Here is a 24,770-nt window from a genome sequence, read left to right as displayed (position 1 = left end):
TGTGGGGCGGGCCGGGTGGGGGTGCACGGGGGGGCGGCGCTGTCTCTGCCCGGCTCCACCACCCAGAGAGTGAGCGACTGTCCCGGCTCGGGGAGCTCCGCCGCCTCCCCCCACCCCTGGTAGTGTCTCAGGGCTCTACCCCACGTGACGTCACACGGGGGTGGGGGTGGAGGCGTCTATGCGTCTTGAGGCCACTGCATCCGCTCAGGACTCCTGGTGGGAGCGGCCCACGCGGTGGGGCAGAAGAAGGAGAGAGGGTTGGGGTCTGTGTACGGGCGCAGGGACGTGCTGGTCTGTGTGGGAAGGCGTGTGTTACTGGGAGGTGTGGGTGCCTGCCTGAGACGCAGCTGCTGGGGAGCGGTCCCCCCACCAATATGCACACCTGCAAGGGCTGGAGGGGCGGGGCTGGCCCCTTCGCTCGCCTCCCCCACCCAAGAGGGACTTCCCGGTCTTGGCTGGCGAGGCAGGTGTGAAATCCTGCGAAGGGGTTTGGCAGCTTCTGGCTTGTGCTCTCCTCTGCTGTGTGACCTTAAACAGGTGCCTCCTGCTTACTGAGCTACCCTCTGCTCTTTTGTGAAAGGAGGTTCTGAGGCCCACCTCATCTAGTCACCTCATTTAACCAGTGAAGGTAAAATTGCTGGGACTCCAGCAGTAAATGCTTGTCGGGGAGCAGAGCACCCGGGGGTGGCACACCCTGGGAGGAGGGATTAGAAAGCCCTTTAATCATTTTATTTCACAAGAAAACATTGAGGCTTAGAGAGGGTCGTGACTTACTCAAGGTCACACAGCATGTAGGTGGAAGAGCTGGAACAAGACCCAGGTGACTTGATCCTCAGCACAGCAGCGACTGCCCCAGCACTGCGTCCTGCTTGCCAAGGCCCTGCCTGCTGATGCTCCGGGTCTTGCCCTGGCCCTGCCGCCTGTACTTGGCTCTCTGAGAGCTCCCCAGCTCCAGCCTCCTTGCTCAGGCCCACTCCTCTCCAGGATCCCTTCCTGTCCTCTCTCCGTAGCTGAACACTGGGCTCGCCTCCATATGTGGTGAGAGTATTGGACCCAGGCAATGGCCCAAGAGCCAGAGGGCTGAGGACAGAGGCTTCAGCTTCTGGTTCTGGTTCTAATCTGGGTCCTGAAATTGAGTCCTACTCCCACTGTGGCCTCAGCATTCTCCTCTATAAAATGGGCACAAACCTCCCACTCTATGCACACACCTCTCTCCCAAGCTCACTGTCTCCTCTCTCTGAAGAGAGCCCCTACTGGCTGAAGGACAAACTATCCCCAACCTCTGGGCTCAGAGACAAAAGGGGCCCTTTCCTGGAATTGGCCATCCCTGGGGAATCGGAGGAGCGGGGTGGGGCCTTCTCTGTCCCCAGACTGTCAGGTGGTGGAGGCGGCCTGAGCCACAGCAGGCTGACAGCATACTCCCTCCCTCATCCCCCCCTCTCCACTGGCAGCCACCGCAGCTGTCAGGAATTAAGGGCTTGAGGCTGCTGGGGGTTGGGGGGGGGCAGCAGTGGGGAGGAGCAGTCTGGCTGGACAGCAGGAAAACAGCCGGGGGCAGGAAGCAGTCTGCGTCAGCCAGAGCCTCGTTCGACCCCAGCTGCCCCCTGCCCTCCCCACGCTCTCCCACCAAGCTGCAGGCGTGGGGAGTTTGGGACTAGAGTGTGAGGAGGGTATGGCAAGGGACAGGGCAGTCCCAGACTCAAACAGGAAGGAGGTATGAGCCCAGGGTGGGAGAGGGCACCAGCAGAGGCAAGCCAGGCTAGGAAGGCATGCTCCCATTGGCTGATGGGGAAACTGAGGCCCAGAAACGATGAAGAAAACTCAGGAATGTGACACCCTGAATGGATTTCTAATCCTCTTCACTCCCTGTCAAGTGCTCACACTAGCATTTCCCACGATCCATGCATCATATTTACCCTGTGGGGTGGGCCATTGTGGGAAACACTGATTCTTGCCCCAAGCAGCTGAAACATCCTATCCAGGAGCAAGGCCTGGGCATCTGCATTTCTAACTGGTATCCCAAGTGATTTTTGTGAGGACCATATTTGGGAAAAACTGCTGATCTGCTTGTTTGGCTAATGTTTTTCCTTTGGCCTCCCTCTAAATCAGGGTGGGTCTCTTTCTCTCCCACCCTCTACCTTTCATGAACTATAGAAATGTGCAGGAGAGGAAGAAGACCCTTTCTCTGAAAACCCCAGGAGGCAAATAACGATTCCCAAGCCTTGCTTGCACTGGGGTATGGTTCTGACCTGATGTCATGAGGGTTTAGAAGCACCCAAGCCTGGGGCACCTCCCCACAGTTCAGAGAGGAGAGGGTCTATGTAGGCACAGGACCTTGGCCTGTGCGCAGATGGAGCCCAGAGAGTGTCTGCCCCAACCCTATATGACCCACACCATGGGCAGGCAGCCCCTAGGCCCCGCCCTGGCCCTGCCCTGGGCTCTGGCCCTCAGCCCAGCCCCAGCCCCAGCCCCAGCAGCCACAGCCTGAGACCACAATTACAGGGGCCCCTGGGGGTGGGGGAGCACCCGGGCTGGAAGGCGGCCTGGAGAATGGTTCCAGCTGTGGTCTCTTTGGAGGAGGCTGCGGGGAAGGGAGGGCTGGGGAGACACCGGGGTGAGGACAGGTGGGATCCTTAGTCCTGATGCTCTGCCAGAGGAGTTGGTCTTGGTGAAGAAGAGAGGGAAGGAGTCCCAGGCCGATACGGAGCTCTTTCTCTTACTGTCTGGGTCTCAGGGACTATCACCCCTCAGCGAGGTAAGGGAGCACAGATAGCTTGCTGCTTCGGTCTCCCGAACACCTCATCTGTTCAGCCACTGGAGGAGGGGGGAAATGTTTCTTGAGCCCTCAGTCTCCAGCTGATCCTGGGCCTTCCTGTCGGCCTCCCCACCCATCTGCCTGCGTTCCAGCTGTGCCTGATATGGTCATGCACACATCTGGGGCATCTCTGTACTCTTCTCCCATCTCCTTGGTTCCATGTGTCCTCCATCACTCAGCCAGCAGGAAACCTTGATGGCTTAGAACGTGCCTGGGGCTGAGCAACTGGGTCAGCGAGGGTGGTGGTGTGATGGGGCGTTTCTGAGCTCTGCTTCCAGCCCCCTTCCCAGGCAGCAGTGCAAGAGCACAGAGCCATCTCTCAGAGCCATCTCTGAGCTTAAAGAGGTCCAGGACAATGGTCAAAACGGGCCTCTTGGCCTGTTACTCTTTCCCTTCACAGATGGCAGTTCCCAGACTCCTGCTGGGCTTGGTCACAGAAGATGGACCACTAACATGTGACTAGCAGTTAAAGACTGTGGTGTGCTCTTACATTGCACTAACAAGCTACCTGGCATCTTCATTCATGATGGGAAAAACAAGCACAGAGAGATGAACTGACTTGGTCAAGGCCGAGCTAGCAAACCAGACCTTTTTTCACTGTATCATGCTACTTCCTCTGAATTCCTTTTAACCTGCTTTGGTTCATATTAGTTTATGCAATGGCCTCAATTTCCCTCTCTGACATCATGGAGAAGAATGTTCAGTATCACCCACTCCACACCCTGCCTCTCCCCTCCCCTCCCCTAGGACCTAGAAGTAAAGCCAGTAGGCAGGCATCCCGACAGTCCGGAACCCTAGCAGCTTGACCCACGCTGTCTGTGGGTAGCCTTGCTTCCTTTCATCCTACCCTCTCCTGCCTACGGCTCTGAGTTCCCCAAATGTCCTGCAACTTCTGTCTGTTGGTCCCTTTTAACAGGGAAGCTGGGCTCTGTGCACCCTCTGGTGGTCTCTGAGAGAAGTACAGGAGATTATTTTTAACACCAATTGCAGAGCTCTAGGGAAGGCAGAGTTGTGAATATAAACCCTATCTATAAAGAGCTTCATTTCCCCTCCCTGAGGCCCACAGTACCAGGTTCCACTCTCTTCCTTTGGCAAGTTATCCAAGCCTATTGGTCAAGAAGTTCTGAGTCCAAATTCTCCATGACACTTCCCTGAAGCCTGAGAGCCTTCCCTCCCCATACGTGCCCCCTCTGGGGCCCTGACATTATCCTTGAGGGCTGAACCAGGATAGGTCATAGACATGGGTGGAGAGGCATTGTGGAGGGAGGACAGATGCCCTGGAAGCCATGGTTAGAGACTGTCACATCCCGGCTGAGTTCCCCTTCCTTCTGTTTCATTTCAAGAACTCTGCTGTCCTCCTGGGCCTCAATTTCATTTCAAGAACTCTGCTGTCCTCCTGGGCCCCAATTTCCTGTGATCCTAGAGGGGCTGCCAATCCCAGTCATAGTAGTACATTTCTCTGGATACTGTTATTGGTTCAGGAATAGGCAGATAACCCACGCTGAGCCAATCAGAGTCTTCCTCAGAACTGCTGGGCAAGTCATTCTTTTTTAAATCACCAGCTTTAAGAATGTAGGCACAGAGAAAGTATGTCTGTAGCAGGAGAGAATGAGGAAGGCATGAAAAGAGTCAGAGATAAGCAGAAACAATAGATATGGGGGTGGGGGTGGGAAAACTTAGGACATCCTTTGGGCTCCTGGGTTTCGCTGTGCCTAACTAAATTCAGTCTTTTCCCTGTCCTTCCCAGGTATAAAACCTACAATTAATTTTCTTTGGACCAAGCTAGTTTGAGTTGAGTATCTTTATTTACAATCAGGGCCTGCCCAATACCTGCAAAAACATCAGCTTTCTAGCGCCATTCTCACAGTAACCATATATATATATATATATATATATATATATATATATATATATATATATATATATATTTTTTTTTTTTTTTTAGGTGAGAGGAGGGGAGATAGTGAAACAGACTCCCATATGTGCCCCAACCAGGATCCACTGGGCAAATCCCATCTGGGGCCGATGATGATCAAATCAGCTGAGATATCCTTAGTGCCTGAGGCTGATGCTCAGACCAGCTGAGCTATCCTCAGTGCCCACAGCCAGTGCTCGAACCAATCAAGCCACTGACTGTGAGAGGGTAAGAGAGAAAGAAGGGCTGGGGGAGGGGGAGAGAGAGAGAAACAAATGGTCACTTCTCATGTGTGTGCCTTGATTCGGAATCGAACTGGGCACATCCATATGCCAGGCCAACACTCTGAGCCAACCGGCCAGGGCCAGTAACTACATTTTATTAAGCATAAATTTGGTAGAAATTATTGTGTCAAATGCTGTGCTGAGTGCTTTTCATAGTTCAAAAATATCCGTCCCCCAATTCTATGAACACACAAGATGGATTATGATAGTTGCAAATCCTTTGCTGCTCCCCCATTGAGAGGTGGTCTATTTCCCCTTCCTTTGAATTTTCGCTGGTTCTGTGACTTGTGTCAACCAACAGAGAGCAACAGCAATGCTTTGTAAGGTCCAAGGCTGGAAATAAAGAAGAGACTGGCAGCTTCTGCCTCCCAGCTTGGCACAGTCTATTTCAAAAGCCAGCCTATGTAAGAAGTCCAACTACACCGAAGCCATCATGCTATGAGGAAGCCCAAGCTAACCACATGGCAAGAAGGAGGCCACTGGAGAAGCTCTGAAGCACTAGACATATATGAGTGAAGCCTCTTGGACTGTCCAGCCTAGTCCAGCCCCCTGTGGAGCACAGCCAAGTGAAGGATGACAACCAATAGTTCTGCCATAGGAGCAGAACCACCAAGTTGAGTTTTGACAAATTCCTGACCAAAAGGATTGTGAGTAATTACATTGGGATTGTTAGCTATGCTCCAATAGATAACTGAAACAGGATGATATTCCCATTATATGGGTAAAGAAACTGAGACTCACGTGATCTATACTGTAAACTTCTAAGCAGCAGCAGCAGCAGCAGCTTCAGACCCAAAGCTCTTGCTTTGCCCTGTAGGTTGATACCTTGATAGGTTATCTAGAGTATTTGGACTATGAGAAAATTGCGGGCTTTGAATCCCAGCCATTTGGCTATGCCTTCTCCGTTCTCTCTGGAGGAAAATGGGGAACAGGAGGTTCAGCTGTGAAGAACCCATATCCTCAAACTCTTCCCCTCTTCCCTCCACACTCACCGTCAGGCTTCCCAAGAAAGAACTAGAAGGAAGGAAATGTAGTTGGGTGCCAGGAGAAATCTTGGGACAACTTTTCTTCATCTCCCTCTAAGTATAATTAGAAATGTTGTTCTGAGCAGTCTTTTCATCGTTAATAGGGGTGAAGTTAGTTTCAATGTTAAGTCTGATGTTACTAATAACATATTTCATCACATTCTGCAGTTCATAAAGTGCTTTAATCCTATGGGCTTGGGTGGCCCTAAGAGTCTACCCACAAATCCCCCAGGATCACAGGAACAGAGGGGAAGATGAGATGTCACACTCCCCTAGCGTTCTGGTGTGGGCTGACTGAGAGCCAAGTACACAGCAGAGGCTGCTGGTCGCTGTCCCCAGACCTTCTCAGGAGTCTGCTTCTTTAAAGAGGGGTTGCTGCTTCTTCCCCAGCTTGTATCCAGGCCCTAGCTGTGTGACAAGAGTGAGCAAGAAGAATGCCAAGGGGAGATCTGGCACTCTTCACCAAGATTGCCAGCAGAGCCCAGGCCCATGGGGGGGGAGATAGGGACCCAGGGGAGGAGCTCTGAATTGCTAGTTCTATCAAAACCATCTCCCTTTAGACACTCCTTCCAGAGCCTGGCTCCATGACAACCCGCCAGAGACCATCCCCCCTCCCAAACCGTGGGCCCAGTTCTATTGGTTTAAATAGCTTTATTGATACTAATCTCACCCACCCAACCCAAGGCCAGCAGTCCTGAGGAGCCCTGCATCCAGAGGTCTAGGAAGGGCTCTTTGGTTTCCAACTGGGGACCAAGAAGATAGAACTCCCTAAAGCGTATAGTCTCTCCCCAGTACCCCCTAAAGCGCCTCTTGGGGGCCCCTCCGATGCCCTGGGCCTTTCTGGGCACGCATATCTTCAGCTTCACCACCTCCGTTTCCAGAGGCCGGGGAGATGGACTTTGCAAGAATAAGCGGGGCCAGGGAAGCGCCCCCTGCTGGAGCCCGGAGGTTACACAAGTACCGAGAGGCGGCTGTGCGCGCAGTCCGGAATGCAGCGGGCGGTCAGAGGCAAAGGCTGAGCTCCTTGCGCACGAGGCATTGGTGGCACTGCACTACGCAGCACCAGTGGAAGCGGCACAGGCAGTTCTCCTCCAGCTGCACGCTCTCCTGGCGGTGCCCGCGGCCGCAGCACAGCAGGTCGCAGCCGCTGAGGTCCAGGGCACTACTGTTGCAGGCGCGGCCACGCGTGCCAGGAGAGCCTGTGCGCCGGTTCGGGGCGCAGAAGTCGGGCGAGTCCGCGACGTAGAGGAGGTCGGCGCGGCTGGGCGGCTTGAGACTTCGGACGGCGGGCAGCAGAGCCTTGCCATCGTTGGTGCCCATGACACGCGAGGCACCGTGGAATCGCTCGAGCAGCTCCGCGCCCACCTCGCGGAACGGGGGTAGTTTCTGCCAGCAGGTGCGCAGAGCGCACGAGCCCGACAGCCCGTGGCACTTGCACTCGGTGCGCGTATGACTCCGCACGGCCTGAGGGGAGCAGAGAAGCAGGCAGATGGAGACAGATGTGGGGCGCGGGGCGCTGAAAGACCCAGAGGACCGATAGAAAATAAGAGATGGGGAGAGGACAGAAGAGAGAAAAGAGCAGACAAAAATAAATAACAAGGAAGCAACAGCCCAGAGAAGAAGGGGACAATAACAAGGATGGAAAAGTAGGAGAAGTGGAGAGCAGGGGACAGCATGTAGCACAGAGGTTCGGGATCCAAAGCCTGGGAACAGTGAGGAAGTAGAAGGAACAGCAGGAGTGAGACTCTCCCCGGAGGAGAGGGGGCGGTGGGAGCTGTCGCACCTTCTCCCTCCTGCCAACCCTCACCCCAGGCGCGGCTGAGGAGAGACGCAGAGCCCACTCCCTGGGCGTCTGTCTCCACTACCCTCCCCAGCCCTCTCTGACAGGTATGTGGGCCTGTCAAGACACTCCTCTCTGGGTCCCCTCTTACCCCCCTTCCCAGTGCCTCAGGCCCAAACCTTAGAGGACACAGGATGTGTGTGAGGGGGGTGGGGGTGGGGGGAGGTGCCCCTAGAGCACCCTAGAACTGAGCCATAGTATGGATACGTTCATGAGAACTGGACCCCAGGAGTCCTGCCTTTTATTTGCTATTTGTGTCTAAGAGTCACAACCCCACTAGAGATTTACGAGGTCAAATGACCCAGGAAAATCATCTCTGGAAGCTCAGAGTCCCGGGGCCAATCTGATCTACAGACATTTGTGTCCCCGCCCCCCTCCCAGGCTCTCTTTTCCCCTGGAAACATCTGACCAAGACAGCTTTCTTGTCCCTAAACAAGAGCTGCCGGGGCCTTCTCATTGCAGAGAGAAGGGGAGAGGGTGCCAGGGATCCGGGCGGGGCCTGGGCTGGGGCCGCTGGGCAGCCAGCTGACAAGAGCCCAGACTCAGGCACAGCTTTCCCGGCCTCTGCCTGACCCCCTCCTGCCTCCACCAGATCCACTCCTTGTCCTTCGATCCCTCCCAAGCCCACTGCCCTGTGGGCCTTTTCTGTCTCCTTTCCAGGCCTCCTGCACATCTCCTGGGTCCCCTGCCTCCCCTGCCTGAAGACCCAGAACTCTGCCCCAGCTCCTGGTCTTCCTCTCCTCGTAACCTTTGTCTCCAGCCTCTGTTCCTACCCTGGCAGCCACATCTCTACCCACCTCAAGCTCTATCCCACTTGTACTGTCTCAGAGGTATCCACTCTAATGGGGTCCCTAAAAGCGCCATCTGAGTTCTCTTCCCTGGGCGCCCTCTCCCTACCCTGCCCTAGGCCCATCCAGACCCCCCAAGTGACTCCATCTTCTCGGCTGGCCACCGTACTGCCACACTCCCATTCAGGCCCCCAGCCACTCTCCCTGAGCGGTCCCCCACCGCCACGCTGGCTCCCATATAGATTACCAGAGTCTTTCACACGCACCCTCTCTCACACCATTTCCTCACGCACTTCCACAAATGTGCCTCTCTGTATACACCACACTCTCCCACACTGGCCCATTCACACACACAGTTCTCCTGCATCCGCTGACACACACTGTCATAGCCCCGCCCACACTCACCAGCCGGCCCGCCTCATTGTTGTGCAGTTGCACCAAGGCTCGGATGTCTCCACCTCCCCGCTTGTGCCGCGCATCCATAAAAAGCCTGGACTTCTCATCCCCGAAATCCACATCGTCACCGCAGCCTCCCCACTCCCAGGCAGCGCTGCCTTCTGGGGAGCCCACAAGGCCCGGGGGCCCAAGGGTGCCCGGCAGGCCGGGGGGTCGCTGTGGGGCTCGCCTGCGGGGCGCCTGGCAGCCACACTGCAGCAGCTCACCCATGGAGCAGGCCTGCGTGACTGCGTGGCTGGCACCTGCAGCTGTGATGGCAAAGACAAAGGCAGTCTCCCGGATGTCTGTGGGGACAAGGAGAGGCAGTCAGCCTGTGGTACCAGAGCTGAGTCCTGGGGGGCTGCGGTGGGCGGGGCAGTGAGGGGTGGCGCTGGGTGGGGCTGGGAGACAGGGTCAGGGCAGAGTGCCCAATTATCCATGGGAGAGGTGGGACTGGGCAGCCTCCCCAGACCTCCACCCTCTCCTCTGGGCTCCCCGGTCTCCTCCCCACACTGACCCTGCTGCAGAATGCGTCCAAAGGCCTTGCTGTGGCTGGAGCAGTTCCAGCGGCGGAAACGGAACTGGAATTGGCACTCGCGAACCCCGAGCCGGGCGCCCCGTGCAAGCTCAGCCACCACTTCCGGTTCTTCCTGGCACAACTCAGCCTGCCGCCCTGCCAGCCTCCGTGCCTTTCTGCAGATACTGGTAGGGTCCATGACCAGGGGACTGCCCACCGCCCTGGGAAGCAAAACACAGCAGGTCAGGGCTGTAACTTGAAAGGTTGGGGGTAACAAAGAAGGAGACCAGACCCACTCCGTCCTCAACCAGGAGCTTGAATATGCCTCCCCCCACCACCAACTAAGATTGAGATTCTCCTATTGTTTCTCTTACCATTCCATCCACGTCTCTGTTCCCTTCTAACTAGGTTCTAGACTGAAATCATAGAGCAAGGAGTCGGTCTTATCCTTCTGTGCACATCTTCATTAATAAGTCCTTATATGATTTTGACTCAGGTGAAGGCAGCTGACACCAGGTAGGCCAAGACTAATATTCAACAGGCCTCACCCAACAGGGAGACAAGGAACAAATTAACAGAAGGAAGATGAAGAGGGCTGGAAAAGAAAATAAATGATGTATAGATACTAAAGAAAAAGATCTGGTCTTAGAGGACCACAAGCTTGGTATGTGTCAGCTGAATGGCACTGGTGCTAAAAAACAAAACAAAACATGGGCAATTCCAAAGGATTTACAAAGCCATCCGATGTTAGAATGGCTGGGGAATGTAGCCTCCAAGGAAAGTCACACTCCCTCTCTAGCCCAAGTTTCTCCTTCTGGAAAATGGGAAGGACGGGGTTTGATTTCTAAGGTGGGCCCTCTCACCCAGGTACCCTCTATTTCCCCAAACTGGGGAACTGGAGGAAGGAGCTAGGGACTGAGTCTCTGAAGCACTGTGAAGCAGGTAACAGTGACCCTTCACCTGCTCCAGGAACGGTGCCCTTTCTAGAGCAGGATGACAGCAAGCCAAGCTCTGGGCCCTGGGTTGATGTAACTGATTGGAGCAGAAGACACTGACCGGGTGGGTAAAGACTTCACGGGAAGTTCCATACGCTTTCAGCAATCCCTCTATGCCCAGCCTTCATCCTGACAGAAGAGGTACCATTTGGTTTCCATATACCTGCCCCTGAAGGTTAATTTGACTGGGTGTTCACACTTGGGTGGAAGGGCTTTCATCTGATTGCTCTTATTTCAATGCTTAACTGGGATCCATCTTGTAGGAATGAGTGGGTTGAGCACATGGGAGCTGAGGATCATTTGAGATCACTCAAAAACCCTTCAGCCAAAGGCAGTAAAAGACTCTGGGCAGGGCAGAGAAGTGGCCCCAGGAGACAGAGGACGAAAGGTAGAGGAAAATGGTTGTAGATAGGTACCAAAGGTCAAGGTGGCCTCTCTTCAGTTTCGCTCTAGCACACATCTACTCCCACTGTCCCCATCTACTCCACAACCACAGGCTTCTGAGGCGTGTTCTGGCCCCACCAGAATGAGAAGTAATGGGCTTCTCATCGCAGCAAGAGGAATTTAGATCTTAAGACAAAACTTAACACTGATGAGCGAGGTGGTTGCCGGACGATGTGTAAGCTCAGGTCTCCTAACACACCACCACCACCACCACCACCACCACCCTACAGGTCATTGTCATCATCCCTATACAAGTAGTCCAGGAACCAATGTCCTTTCTTCAGTGGAGAGACTTATATAGTCCAAACCAGTGATTTTTCAACTGGTATGCTGTAAGAATTTTAAAACATTCAATACCTAAGTGGTGGTGATGCAGTGGATAGAGTGTCCACTTAGGACACTGAGGGCCCCAGTTGGAAACCCCAAGGTCACTGGCTTGAGCCCAAAGGTCACTGGCTTAAGCAAGGGGTCACTGGCTTGACTAGAGTCAAAGCACGTATGAGAAGCAATCAGTGAGTAACTAAAATGATGCAACCATGAGTTGATGCTTCTCATCTCTCTCCTTCCTCACTCTCTCCCTTCCTATCTTTCTTTCTCCTATCTCTCTCTCTCTCTCTCTTTCTCTCTCTATCGCTCTCAATCTCTCTCTCAAAAAAGAAATCAATACCTGACTAGTCAGGGGAACTGACCTATTTTTTCTCAGATTATGAAATAGAAAGCTGATAATAGCCAATAAGACAATAGCCGTGCCCTGGCCGGCTGGCTCAGTAGTGGAGTGTTGGCCCGGCGTGTGGAAGTCCCAGGTTTGATTGCCGGTCAGGGCACACAGGAGAAGCACCCATCTGCTTCTCTACCTTTCCCCCTCTCCTTTCTCTCTATCTCTCTCTTCCCCTCCCACTGCCAAGGCTCCATTGGAGCAAAGTGGCCCAGGCGCTGAGGACGGCTCCATGGCTTCCCCCTTAAGCATTAGAATGGCTCTGGCTGCAACAGAGCAACACCCCAGATGGACAGAGCATCGCCCCCTGGTGGGCTTGCCAGGTGGATCCCAGTTGGGCGCATGCGGGAGTCTGTCTCTGCCTCCCCACTTCTCACTTCAGAAAAATTTTTAAAATTTTTTTAAATTAAAAATCTTTAAATACAATAGCTGTCTAATGTGAATGAATAAAAACTTATACCTATTTTTTTTCAGGTCACAAAAAAAATATTTTTTGATGTGCTGCAAAATTTTAATAATTAGTTTATGTGAGCCATGAGATGAAAAGATGGGAAATTGCTGGCCCCGACCTTCCCTCCTCCATGCTTACCTGCCCATCACTACTTTCCAACGGTAGTCAGGCAAGGCCTAGCATAACCTTTCCCAACCCTAGAGAAGTGACGGGTGGAGCAGTGGGAAGTAGGCCAGGACAAGGCAGTCAAGCTGGCTCCCAGTGGCCCAGTGACCTTCGATAGTTGGTATCTATCTATTCCCTCTTCTATCCGCCTATTCACCTCATTACAAAAAGAATTTGAGGCAAAATCCAGCATAGACATACAGGGTCAGTAGTAAGACTACAAGCTCCTTGAGAGATAGAATCGTCATTTTCTTTTGCCTCCTAGGCAGGTTTTTAGGTACTTCATATTTCCCCTCAATTTTAATGAAAAAATTGCATATTATGAACAATTACTATACTACTATAATGAATACCATTTAATACATGTTTTTGAATGAATAAATGAGCCATCCAGAGAAAAGGTCCTCACTTGAATCTAGCCTCTGTCCAGAGGTCATTTCATGACTCCTAATTAGTTTCCATAAACATTTTATTTCTCCACTGGATTCGGAGGCAGGGACGCAGGCCTCCCCAGGCTCTGTAGGTCCTCTCCTGCCACCTGCATGTCAGGACTCCACCTGGAAGTCTGGGACTCTGCATCCTCCAACGCCCCTCCCGAGGCTACCACGTTCCCCAGCCCCCGCCCCAACCCTGCCTTCGGCTAACTCCCTATTTTCCCAAGGTTGACTGACCTTATCTTCCCAAGGTTACTCTGCCTCCATCCCTCTCCTCTCCCTCCTCCTGCCCTAGGACAGCAAGGAGAAGGACAAAAATCTCTTGACCTTATCTGCTTCCCAGGGACTAGAGATAGAGCAGTCCGGAGGAGTCCTGGCTGTCTGGGAACCAGACTTGTTTACAAGCTGGGCAAGAGAAGAGATGGGCAGTCAGAGCAGCCAGAGTCCCAAGGGACCAGTTTGTTCTCTGCCCTCCTGTCCTCACTCCTATCCTCAAGTCACAGGAAAGGGACCTCCAGAAAATGAGTGTCAGAGGAGCACTGGGCAAAACACTGAGCCTCACTTCAGTACCCTGGTCTCTGTCGGCTCTGGGTGAGCTGAGCCACTCCGGGTAAGTCAGTTCCCTCCATGGGCTTCAAAACCCGGAGTTAGCATGAAAGGCCCACACACCCCGTCTAACTTGAACACATGACTCCACATCAAGAAATAACTCTCTTGGCCCTGGCCGGTTGGCTCAGCGGTAGAGCGTCGGCCTGGCGTGCGGGGGACCCGGGTTCGATTCCCGGCCAGGGCACATAGGAGAAGCGCCCATTTGCTTCTCCACCCCCCCCTCCTTCCTCTCTGTCTCTCTCTTCCCCTCCCGCAGCCAAGGCTCCATTGGAGCAAAGATGGCCCGGGCGCTGGGGATGGCTCCTTGGCCTCTGCCCCAGGCGCTAGAGTGGCTCTGGTCGCGGCAGAGCATCGCCCCCTGGTGGGCAGAGCGTAGCCCCTGGTGGGCGTGCCGGGTGGATGCCGGTCAGGCACATGCAGGAGTCTGTCTGACTGTCTCTCCCCGTTTCCAGCTTCAGAAAAATACAAAAAAAAAAAAAAAAAAAAAAAAAGAAAGAAAAAAGAAATAACTCTCTCATCTCCCCTCTTCCTTTACCCTCCTTCCTTCCCTTCTGCTTCCTTAGGGAATGGACTCTGCTATCGGTGCCTCTGAGTCAGCACTGTCCTGGGATCAGCCCACAAAAGTTGTGCCCATTTGGGAACATCTGCATGTTTTGGGGACTGGAGCACAGTGGTGGTGTAATACAGAATACGTAGGGTCTGAGATCCTAATCAAATAGACATTCTGGGCATAGGAACAATGAGGCTAGCCCTAAAAGAAATCAGTATGCAGACAAGAAGGGACACGCCTCGGGTTAGCCACTCTAACTGGCTTGGCCTGTGCCAAAATCTTCCTCCCAGGGAGTCTGGTGGCATCAGCAGCTGGCCAGTTCCTACTGGCAACTTCTGTAGATTCTGCCCTGGAGGCTCTGGGTTCGGGCCTAATTCCCAAGTTCACAGGACCCAAGAGAGTGCCAGAGGTCATGAAGTCCAGCTCCGCTGACCTGACCCTCCATTACAGAGAGGACCAGTCTCAGAAGGGAGCTGACCAAGGCTGGCCAGTGGAGGAGTCCCACTGCAAGAAATTTAGGTGACTATTGTCAAACCCACAGAGCCAGAGGAAATGGCCACCAGAGGTGTTAGAAGGCATCGGGTGGCCTCACATTCCATTTCCACACAGCCCTCATTCCTAGCAGGCTTGGCTGACTCTGAAGCCATCCCAGATTACCCCACTAAATTCCTGGATTCAGGGTCATCCAACGTCTGCCCAGCATCTCTCCATCTCTCCAAGCTCACTGTAGAGCTCACCTGCCCTAAGTGCCTCCTCTGAGCCCCAGCCCTCACTGACCTCCCCTCCCCCCTCTACAGCATTTTACCTGTCACTCACTGGGGGGGGGGGGGCTTGTTATCCCGCCAGTGGCATAATTATTTTGTCATGCTTTCTTGTCCATCTCTCCAATTAGATAGGAAACTCATTAAAGACAAAGATCTCATGAGGAACCATAATGTCAGTAGCAGAGCACACTCAGGGATTTGGGGGTCCAGCAGACATGGGTTTGGATCTCTGGGCTCTGCTGTTTGCTTAGTCTATGATGTTGAGCAAATTCTTAGCATGTCAAAGTGGCACTTAGTATTTGCTGAGTAGATGATGAGACTTAACCTTCTGAGCCTGTTTCTGCAACTGTGAAATGGAAGCTGATAATACCTGCCCGATTCCCAGGTAGACTATGAAAGGAGCCTGTCCAGAGAGTGGGCTTCCACAAGGGGTTTTTGTCTTCCCATTCACACCCTTACTCCTCTCTTGGCCTGCACAGTGCAGGGCAGACAGTAGGTGTCAAGGCAACATTTGTGGGTTCCTGAGAACTCTCTTTTCTCCAACTGTCTGCTCTTACTTCTCAGCCAGGATCCGTGTGTCTCCTCCCGCATCAGCCCTGCCCATGGACTAGAGCACCCTCCAGGACCCCCGCCCCCCAGCCCCAGTGAGCACTCCTGGGCAGATTACTGAGGCCACGGAGACCCTAGATAGAGTCTTTTGATGCCCTGCCTCCTCTGAAAGGTCTCACAACCAGCTCTCTGTTTTTCCACCCCAGGGTCCCTCATCTGACCCTCACCTCCAGGAGCCAGCAGAGGGAGCCCTGAACCCTGGGGCTGTGGGTGGGGGCTACACGGGGGTGGGGGAGGTGGGTGGTGGAGAAGGGGCAGAAAAATGTTGCCTGACTGCTGCGGAGGCGGCTGGGCCCGGGCCTGTGCCCGCCCGCCTGTCCTGTCCTGCTCTGTCTAACTCCCTAATTACTGCTCCCCCTCCCCCAGTCCCTACTCCCACCCCAACCACCACATCAAAGCCAGGGATGCCCCAGCTCCATTAACCCCTGCCTCCCCACCGCCCACCAGCCACCCCACTCCATCCCTGCCCACCCCCCCACAATTCGGTTCCCTCCGCCTTGTCATGGACACTGCCCTTCCCACCGCCTCACACTTTTCTCCTGCCCATTTCTCTGGGGAGAGGCAGGGGCCCTCCCTTCCCCGACGGACTTCAGCACACAAGAGGGCTTCCTATTGATCAGGGCTGCGAGGGACCAAGGAGGAGACACGTTGAACTCCTATGGATCCCCTGAAAGCAGTCAGTGCTTTCGGCTCTCACATACTGAGGGGAGCACCCAAAGGGGGCCTGGGGAAGGCTCTGTACTCTGTACCCCTTTCCTGACTCCCACCCCCCCTGGAAGCCAGGGTGAAATCTTCAACAGGAGGTGGACTGCTGGCACCAACCCTCAGCTACCTACAATCTCTGTGGCCTTGAGCCTATCCCTGGACTTCGCTGGACCTCTTACTGTAAGTGAGAAGATGGGACCAGATGACCTCTAAGTCCTTTCTTGCTCTGACTTCTGGATTAAATGGAGGGCTCAGAGCTAGAAGAACCAACCAAAGAGGCCAGGTGGAAAATGGAAAAACCCTCCCCGCAAACTTTCCCTCCCTCAGGGGGTCCAAGGGAGGCACCCAAGTTCTCCTCCCACCCCACTCCAGGCACAAAGGAGGGCACGGCCGGAGGGCAGGAGGGCATTCGCCCCAGCCCCCAGGAACAGGCTTTCTGTTCCCCGAGTGCCTCCAGCGCTGGCTGGCTGGGTGCCCCGCCCTCGCCTTATCCCCTCCACAGCTGCATTTCTTCCCCAAAGTACACATCCTGGTGATCCAGCCTCTCACTGAGGGGTTGCACCCCCCAGGAAGTGTCGCGGTGCCAGGACTCTGGTGGGCCCAGGGCATGCTGCAGCCCAGATCGCGCCAGCCTCCTTCTGCCCCTGCCCTTTGCTGCTCACAGCCCCATTGTCTTTCTCCAGGGAAGCTGCCAAGGCGGGAGGCCTAGAGGGTGGGGCTGGATGACCACCCCTCCCACCCACCCCAGCCCCACCCCACCCTGAGCCTGGCAGGGAGCAGCAACTGGACTGCCCACAGAGAGTAAGGGGCCCCGGCTGAAGATGGGATGGGAGAGGGTAGCTAGGCCCAGCCCGGGGTGGGGAGCACAGCTAGAAAACCAGGGTTGCAGGAAGAAGGCTGGTCCTTTCCCTGCCTCCCTGTGGGGTCAGAGATGAGCCTATCCTAGGTCTGTGGTTCCTGTTTCTGTAAGGGGGGGGGGGTTTAAAAGGCAAGATGAGATGGGGGAGGGAGTGAGATTGGGTGGTGTTTTCCCCAGTGGAACAAGGGGAGGGTTAGTTTCTTTCATAGGAAACATAAACAGAAAGAGGAAAGAGGAAGAAAGAAGAAGGGAGATCAATTTGGCTATTCTGTGAAAGTGAGTTATTTTCTACATCCACTAATTGAAGTTATAAATAAAGATAAGCCAGACATCAAGAACTTTCTGGCCTGACCTGTGGTGGCGCAGGGGGTAAAGTGTTGACCTGGAATGCTGAGGTTGCCAGTTCGAAACCCTGGGCTTGCCAGGTTAAAGCACATATGAGAAGCAACTACAAGGTGATGCTTCCTGCTCCTCCCCCTCATCTTTCTCTCTCTTCTCTCTAAAAATCAATAAATAAAGAAAAAGAAGTACTTTCTGGAGGGAGGCAAGGAGCAGGTAGTAGGGAGCCGGTGACTAGGAAACCACAGCCTCTCTCTCTCTCTCTCTCTCTCTCTCTCTCTCTCTCTCTCTCTCTGTGTGTGTGTGTGTGTGTGTGTGTGTGTGTGTGCGCGCGCGCGCGCGCTTCATTCTCAAGATGGGATCTGTCAGGGCCAGAGCATTGGCTAAGACAAGATGGCCTCAAGACAACCTGGCCAGTGTCCTGGAATCTGGGGTTCTGCAATTTGCAAAGATAAAGTTACAGATGTGAGAGAGACAGAGAGGCTAGGGCCAGTTTAGAAAGTATAAACTGCATCAGGGAGGAAGGAGGTGGGGGAGCCCTGCGAGGGAACCCTCCGGAACCTGGAGCCAGGTCCCTCAGCCTACTCCAGGGCCTGGGCCACTCCCCTCTGGACCCTCCGTTCCTAGTCAGGACAGCCCTGCCGGTCAGAGCGCCTGGGTTCCTCTCTGCTCCCAGTCTGGCTGCTGCTGCCAGAATGTCAGAGCGGACTGCAGGGGGCTGCTGCAGGCCCAGTTGCTTTTCACTCCTCCACTGGAGCCCTAACCTGGTCAGCATCCTCTGAGAAGCAGGGAGAAGAGGGCCAGCAAGCAGGTCCTAGACATCAGGGAACAGCCTGGGAGTTCCTGGGCTGAAAAAGCTCCTAGCCAAAGTGAACCTGCACCAGTGTGTGTGTGTGTGTGTGGGGGGGGTACGTGTGGCAGGAGCCTCAGACCACCAGGGATGCTGGGTCTGGTCCACCAACCCAGTCTTGATCTTTGAGGGCAACGATGGGGTGTGGTGAGGACAGGAGTGTAAGCAAGCCAGAGTCAAAGATCCTGAGAAAGGGAATCTGGGCTCAGACCAAAGAAATGAAGTATCAGAAAAAGACTGAGGAGAGTGAGGGGGCCAAGACAGGCGGGAGAGGCAGGTTCTTTCTGAGAAGCATCGAGTGAGGCAGTCTCTGGACACCTTATCACCCCAGCTCCTCACTCTTCACCCTGCTCGCCCTGCAGCTGCGGCCATGAAGGCTTCTGTGTTCTCCCACACCTGCCCTCCTCACCTCCTCCCCCTCTCCTTGCTTCCCTGCTTCGGGGTCAGTCTCCAAGGGACCAGGTCTCCCTCCCTCTGGTTTGGCTCTCACCCAGCAGCCCCTCCTGAACAAAGGAACCCCACAGATACAAATCCCAGAAAGGTGAATCAACCAATTCAGCAACACTCCATAAAGCTGACCTCAGCACCTTCAGTCTCCAGGACCCCAAAGGCCTAGGCTCTGCCTGCCAGGACCAAGGAGGAGAGATGCCGGAAGAGATGGTTGTCAAAATGCAGTAACTGGCACTGGGAGCACAGAGAAGGCAAGGGAAGGAAGACAGCGACAGCTTCATGGAGGAAGTGCCATTTTAACAGGAAGGAAATGAACAATTTGAACAAATGACGAGGGAAGGAAGGGAAGGCAATAAAGTAGCAGGGAGAAACCCCTGTCCCCATATCTTGAGAAAGCGCAAAGTTAGGAAAGTTGTTTGAGAAGCAAGAGAGAAATTTCTTTCCAAAGTTTTGTTTGGGACCTTGAGTTTTAAACTTAAATGAATCCCCCTTGACACCCATGAGGTCTCTGGCCAGGAGAATCTAGGATGTGGAGGAGGGAACTTACATTTAAGGAGTACCTCTCAATGTCATTTTGTAAATCATCCTGCCTAATGCTCCTGGCGAGCTTTCTAGGTAGGGGGGATTGTTTCCCTATTTTACAGTTGAGAGTTGGGGTGCAGAAAAAAAAAGTGACTTGCCCAAGGTCACAGACTTAAGTGGGGGAGATTAGATCTCAGGTCTGTTTCAAAGCTTCTACTTCTTTGCTAAACCAGTATCAAAGGACGCATGTTACCTAGTAAGGACCTGTGTCGTCCTCGATCTGCCGCCCCCTTACTGACACCCCCAAGGGACGCTCTCCCGCATCACGGAAGAAGGATCTCGGCCAGCGGCTCCCTGTGTGGGCATCATCCTCTCTATCTCCCAAGAAGACACTGATCTGCCTGCTCCACCCCTCCTTCCAAATCCCGGGGTGAGAGAGGAGTGAAGTGCAGAATATCCAGCCAATGACATGGCGATATGCAAATAATCAATACCAGGCTTCCTTAGGATTGGCTGGTGTATTAGTGATATTGTCCAAGTCCCTCCTCTCTAAACACTGAAGCTATTCCGGGAGGTTCTTTGCTGCCCTGGAGGCTGCGAAGGAAAAAAAAAGTCCGCGGGATCTAGATATCTGAGCGGTCCCGACCCTGCACGCACCTTCCCAGTCCGTGCCCCAGCCACCAAGACTCAAAGTTCCTTCAACCTTCGCTGCCTACGCGTCTGCTCTAGCTAGGGCCAGTTCCGCAAAGATGTCCTGATCCCCTGCTGGCCAAGCCTACCTCCATTCCACCGGACCCTCCGGGGTTCTCAGTATCTCCTGAGCTGCTCATTTACTTTAGCGTTGACCCCATAACTGCAAGGTCCAGTCGCCTGGATCCCTTTCCTGCCTTTTCTCCTCTTCTTTGCTCGGGAAGGAAGAAACAGAGAAAGCCATGGTCCTGACTCAGTTCCCCCTTTCTTGCCACTATCGCCCACACTGAAGGAGCCCAGAGGGAAGCTGGTGGATTGGTGGGCAAAGTGGTGGGGGGGAGAGGCAGCCGTTGGACCCCACCTGCTTGTGACTTCTTACCTTGTACCTCCCTTTTCCCCAAACCCAGTCCACCTCCTCTCACACTCTTCGGATCTCTGACCACAGGTCTTCCCCCCCGTCTCCCCGGTAGCTCTTCTATCCACCCAACAATTACTTGGTGAGCTGGATTGAGCGCATAACCTGGGAGGGAGGTGGGATGTAGGACACAGGAGGAGGAAATACAATAGAACGTGCGGGGGCTGGAGTAGGTTCGAGTCGCCTAAGTGGCAGTTCAGAAGCGCCCCGGGTGGAGGCCGGCAGGAGAGCGGTACGCACCTCCCCCGCACCGCCCCAGCGCGCAGGTAGAGCCAGGAGGCAGCGGGACCGCGGTTCGGAGCACTCCGTCACGAGGTCCCCACCCTCGAGCGTCAGGAGCCGCACCGGGCCAGCCCGATGCAGCACTCACCACCACAGTCCGCCGACGTGCGCGGGACACAGGAGCAGCAGCAGCAGCAGCCCGAGGCGGGAGGGCACGGGCGGCAGCATCGTGACCGCTCTACGGCCCTCGGGTGCGGGCAGGGGGCGAGGCTGCGGGGCCAGCCGGTGCGCTCGGGGGCCCGCGCTTCAGGGCGAGTGCGGCTCCGGCGGCTGCGGCCGGGAGGCGATGGCTCCGGCGGCGGCGGCGGCGGCGGCGGCGGGGGGGCCCATCTCGGGAGAGGAGGGCGCGGCGGAGGCGGAGAGCGGCCGGGGCAGCCAGCGCCTGTGTCTCCTGCCGAGCTCGCTCGGGAGAAGAAATCAGAGCCGGGGGCGGGGGTGGGAGGGGAGCGGGGCGGGGGCGGGGGGCAGGGAGGCTGCTGGTGTGGCAGTTGCGACAGTCAGGCGGCGGGACTCTCTGGAGGGAGCCGCGAGCCCCGGGGCGGCAGGCGCGGAGCGCGGCGGAGGGCGGGAGCGAGGGTCCGGGGCGGGGCCGGGCGCGCTGGTGGCGGCGGACCCGCCCGCCTCGCCCCCTCGCCTCGCCTCCCGCGGAATGGGAGCCCCCCGCCGCCGCGTGGAGTCCGGGGCGAGAAGGGGCGGGCAGCGGGGTGGAGCGGGGCGAGGGGCACGGAGAGGAGCTGAGGAGGGGGGCGGGCTGGGAGGCAGACGTTTGACAGGTTTGTTGACTGTAAAGAGAGAAAACTTCCCAGGAATGAGGGAGTTTGGGGGTGGGGGGGGCGAGGAGGGCGGCGCGGAGGGCAACGCGGGAGCCGGGACCTGGGCGAGGAAGTCCGCCTGGGGCCCTGGAGGCGCCCGGGAGGGGCGTCTGTCGCCCTGGAGGCTCGAACGGGCGGGTTCTGGTGGGGGTCGCCGCTGACCGCGCCCCGCCCCCGCGCCGTGCCCCCTTTCCAGCCTTTCCTCGAGACAAGGGGGAAGCCCTAGGCCTCGACTCGGGCTACCCGACCATGCCGCCCCTGCCAGCCCGCGTCCGGGGCAGGGGACGCGGAGGGGAGTTCAGACAGCAAGGGGAACCTCTGGGTGGCCCGCGCTCAAGCGCTCACACGTGCCAGCGAGCGAAGGAGCGAAGGTTTCAGACTCGCAAGGGATCGAGGGGTCAGACCTCGCGTAGCCTCGCGTATCCGCGGTTCCTGCTTCACGTGGCTTCCCCAACTTGGCGGGGCCACAAGGGGTGGGAGAGCCAGCTGCAGGTGAGATGGCATTTATTCGATTCCCTCATGCCACAAAAATGTCTTTGATGCCCCTGGCCCCCTCCCCACGTGGGGAGATCAAAGGCCCCGTGGGAAGGAGGGACAGCTCCATTCATCACGGCCTCGGGGCTGGCAGCGGCTGCAGTCCCTGCCCCTCCCCTCCGGCCCCGCTTGCCCCAGGGGTGCTGAGGGACAGGTGGTGCGGGACATTCCAGAGGAAGGCCAGTCTCGAAACCACTGTCATCTGTCTAGAGTGGTCATCCACCTTTAGGAATGTCCTGGTGTGGGGAGGACCTATCTAGCACCTTAAACCTGAGGTGCAGATACCTCAGGCTCCCAGAGGAAAGCTCCTGGTGGTTTGAGTGGGGGAACCCCTGAACTTGAGGGATGAAGCCACTTTCAAGAAAAACGCCCTTGGTGAGCAGAGAGAAGGCAAGATTCCGAGGACCCCAGAATGTGGAGACAAGTGGGCCAACATGAGACTGGGGACCAAGGGGATGTGACAAAAGACCATAGGTGGCTACCTGGCAAGAGGAGGCAGATCTGGGAAGGGAAGGGAAGGGAAGGGAAGGGAAGGGAAGGGAAGGGAAGGGAAGGGAAGGGAAGGGAAGGGAAGGGAAGGGTGAGAAGTAAAGAAGAGAAAAGAAATGGAGAAATGTTAGCCTAGGCATGTAGAGAAGCCTCTGGGTGTGCTGGGAGCCCCACCCCAGGGCCCTGGTGTCCAGGCTGTGTTGGTCTAATTCCTGGGTACAGAGAGTTCTGGTGAGGGGCTGGGATACTCCAGAGAAGGAAGAGGGGACCTGGAGGAGGGTCTGGTGGCTGAAGGAGTTAGTGAGGAGGGCATGGCCTAGGTGCTGCCCATCCCATTTTAACCCTTCAAGGCACCCAGATGCCATGCACAGCCCCTGCTCCTACTAATTCATACAGTTGCTAATTCTACAACGCAGTGCCAACTCTGGATACTACACACTCAAAGACATGCCCGAGTTAGACACACACTCAGGACAGACTGTTGAGGATTCGGGGGTGGGGGTCCCTCGAGGCTGCAGGTGACCAATGACCAGTCCGCCCCCCAGGCACTGCCTGGGTTCCAAACCCCCTGCCCCCACCCTGCTACTGTTATTGCACATTATGAAATGCTCTCCCTATCCTGCATTCTTCTCAGAGGCAAGAATTTTAATGTATTTGTCTTTGTCATCAGGGGACCAGGGCTCTGGGACCGCCCTGCCTCTGCCTGAGGAGGGAGCGCCCCAAATCTGGTCCCAGCTGCCTCCAGACCCCAGCCTCTCTCCATTACCACCCCCTCGTGCCCTAGCCCTGCCCCTCTCCTCCCCCTTCTAAGACACGGTCTCTCTGTGGGGTGGATAAAAATGATGTTATTGAAACAACAGAATTGGGAGCAGTGGCAGGGAGCAGGGATCAGCTCAGGAAACTGGGGCGTTTGCCAAGAAGCCTTCTCCCCCGCAGGCAGCCTTTCTGCCCCCACCCCCACCTTTCCTACAAACACGCATAGATCGCCCCACCCCTCCTGCAGTACTCTCTCTGGTCAGATCTTGCAGAATATTTGGCCATCCCAGGACTCCCCAATTCCTTGTCCTCTCCTCCCACCCCAGAGACCCCTTCCAGAACCAACTGGCTCAGCGGTGCCCACAGCAGTACTAGGGCAGGGGAGGTGCGGACTGTTGTCTGTGATGGACAGGCCTCTGGAAGCCCCAGTCACAGGGTTCTGAGTTCCAAGGAAAACCCTGCCTGTGCTCACTCCTCTTGGCCTTCTCTGCACCCTCGTCAGGATTTGGCTGGCATCTGGGCAGAGCCAGAGCAATGACTTCTACCCTTTCACCTTCCAAACCTTTAGAGAGATGAGTTCAGAAGTTACTGAGACTTCAATTCACTATCACCTTAGAAGACTTTCCACAGAGAGAGACTGGGAGAGACAGAGACAGAGGCACACAAAGACAGGTCAAGATGCATGCACACACATACACACTCCCACCCCCGACACACACAGCTCGGCACAGGCTCTCAGGTAACTCCGCAGAAACCGCAGGCCAGCCTCACCTCCCCCAGACAACGCTGTGTAACCCACAGGTATGGATGGACACACAGAAGGGCTGGCTCAGGATGAGACTCATGCCTGCCTTCCTAGAGATCGAATGTGTGTATGTGCATGTGTGCACAAGCACGCAGCACACACACACGCATACCACCTCTGCACAGACATGCATGTGGAGGAACGGTCAAAGAGACTGGAATGGGAACACAGCAGCCCAGACGCGGGCAGCATGAATGGAGTGGTGCCGCTGTAACTCCCCCTCTCTGTCCTCTGGGCACTGGGCCCCCTCCACTCTTCCCCCACTGCTCTGCCTGAAGTCCCAAGAACCTGTGACTCCACTTCCCGGCCGTGGTGCAGAAGAGAAGTGGAGAGGAGGGACAGGGTGTCTGGCTGTGGGCTTGGAGAGAAGGGGGGGCAGAGTTGGGGACTGCGGAGGGGAGAGAGGCACCTGGGGAAAGATAACATCAGAACCGCTGCAGGCACAAGCAGAGCCCTCTGTCTCTGTCGGATTCTCTCTCTCTTTCAGTGTCTTTTCATGTCTCTCCCATCTCCATAGTTGGGTCTCTATTTGTGTCTGTCTCTAAATCACTTTCTCTGTTTCTTTGTTTCTCAGAATGACTGAAGCTGCAGGAGCCCAGGAATTTGGGCCTGTGACCCTTCCCCTCCCAATAACCTCTCTCTCTCCCTCCCTCCCCACTGCCCTCCCTTCCTCCTTTCCCAGCAATGGGACCTAATTCTCATTCCTTAGAATGGTGACAGGACTTAAAAATTCCTAAGGGCCCTGAGTCTCTGGGTCCCAGGAGAAGAGAGAAAAGGCCAACTCTCTAGAGAGATGGCGGGAAAGAAAAAGATAGAAGGAGTCCCTTTCCTGTCCCCGCTGTACTCCAGACCCCCCCCCACTCCAGCTTTCCCTAGCCCACCTGTAGTCATGAGCGTACACCATCCC

At 55.5% G+C, this 24,770-nt stretch overlaps 1 protein-coding gene across 1 annotated transcript; it reads right to left on the bottom strand.

The window, feature by feature from the left end:
- Positions 1-6,305: 6,305 nt before the first annotated feature.
- Positions 6,306-20,818, bottom strand: WNT6 (Wnt family member 6). The gene is made up of 4 exons (XM_066345388.1): positions 20,556-20,818; positions 9,620-9,840; positions 9,073-9,407; positions 6,306-7,503 (listed from the first exon to the last, which is right to left on the bottom strand). The coding sequence occupies exons 1-4, from the start codon at positions 20,633-20,635 to the stop codon at positions 7,042-7,044; spliced, it is 1,098 nt and encodes a 365-aa protein (XP_066201485.1). The 5' UTR covers positions 20,636-20,818; the 3' UTR covers positions 6,306-7,041.
- Between the last annotated feature and the right edge of the window lie 3,952 nt (positions 20,819-24,770).

Source organism: Saccopteryx leptura, chromosome 7, assembly GCF_036850995.1.
Source record: "Saccopteryx leptura isolate mSacLep1 chromosome 7, mSacLep1_pri_phased_curated, whole genome shotgun sequence".
NCBI classification, from domain to species: domain Eukaryota; kingdom Metazoa; phylum Chordata; class Mammalia; order Chiroptera; family Emballonuridae; genus Saccopteryx; species Saccopteryx leptura.
Note: the sequence above shows the minus strand (reverse complement) of the source record. Positions and strands in the feature narration are given on the sequence as shown.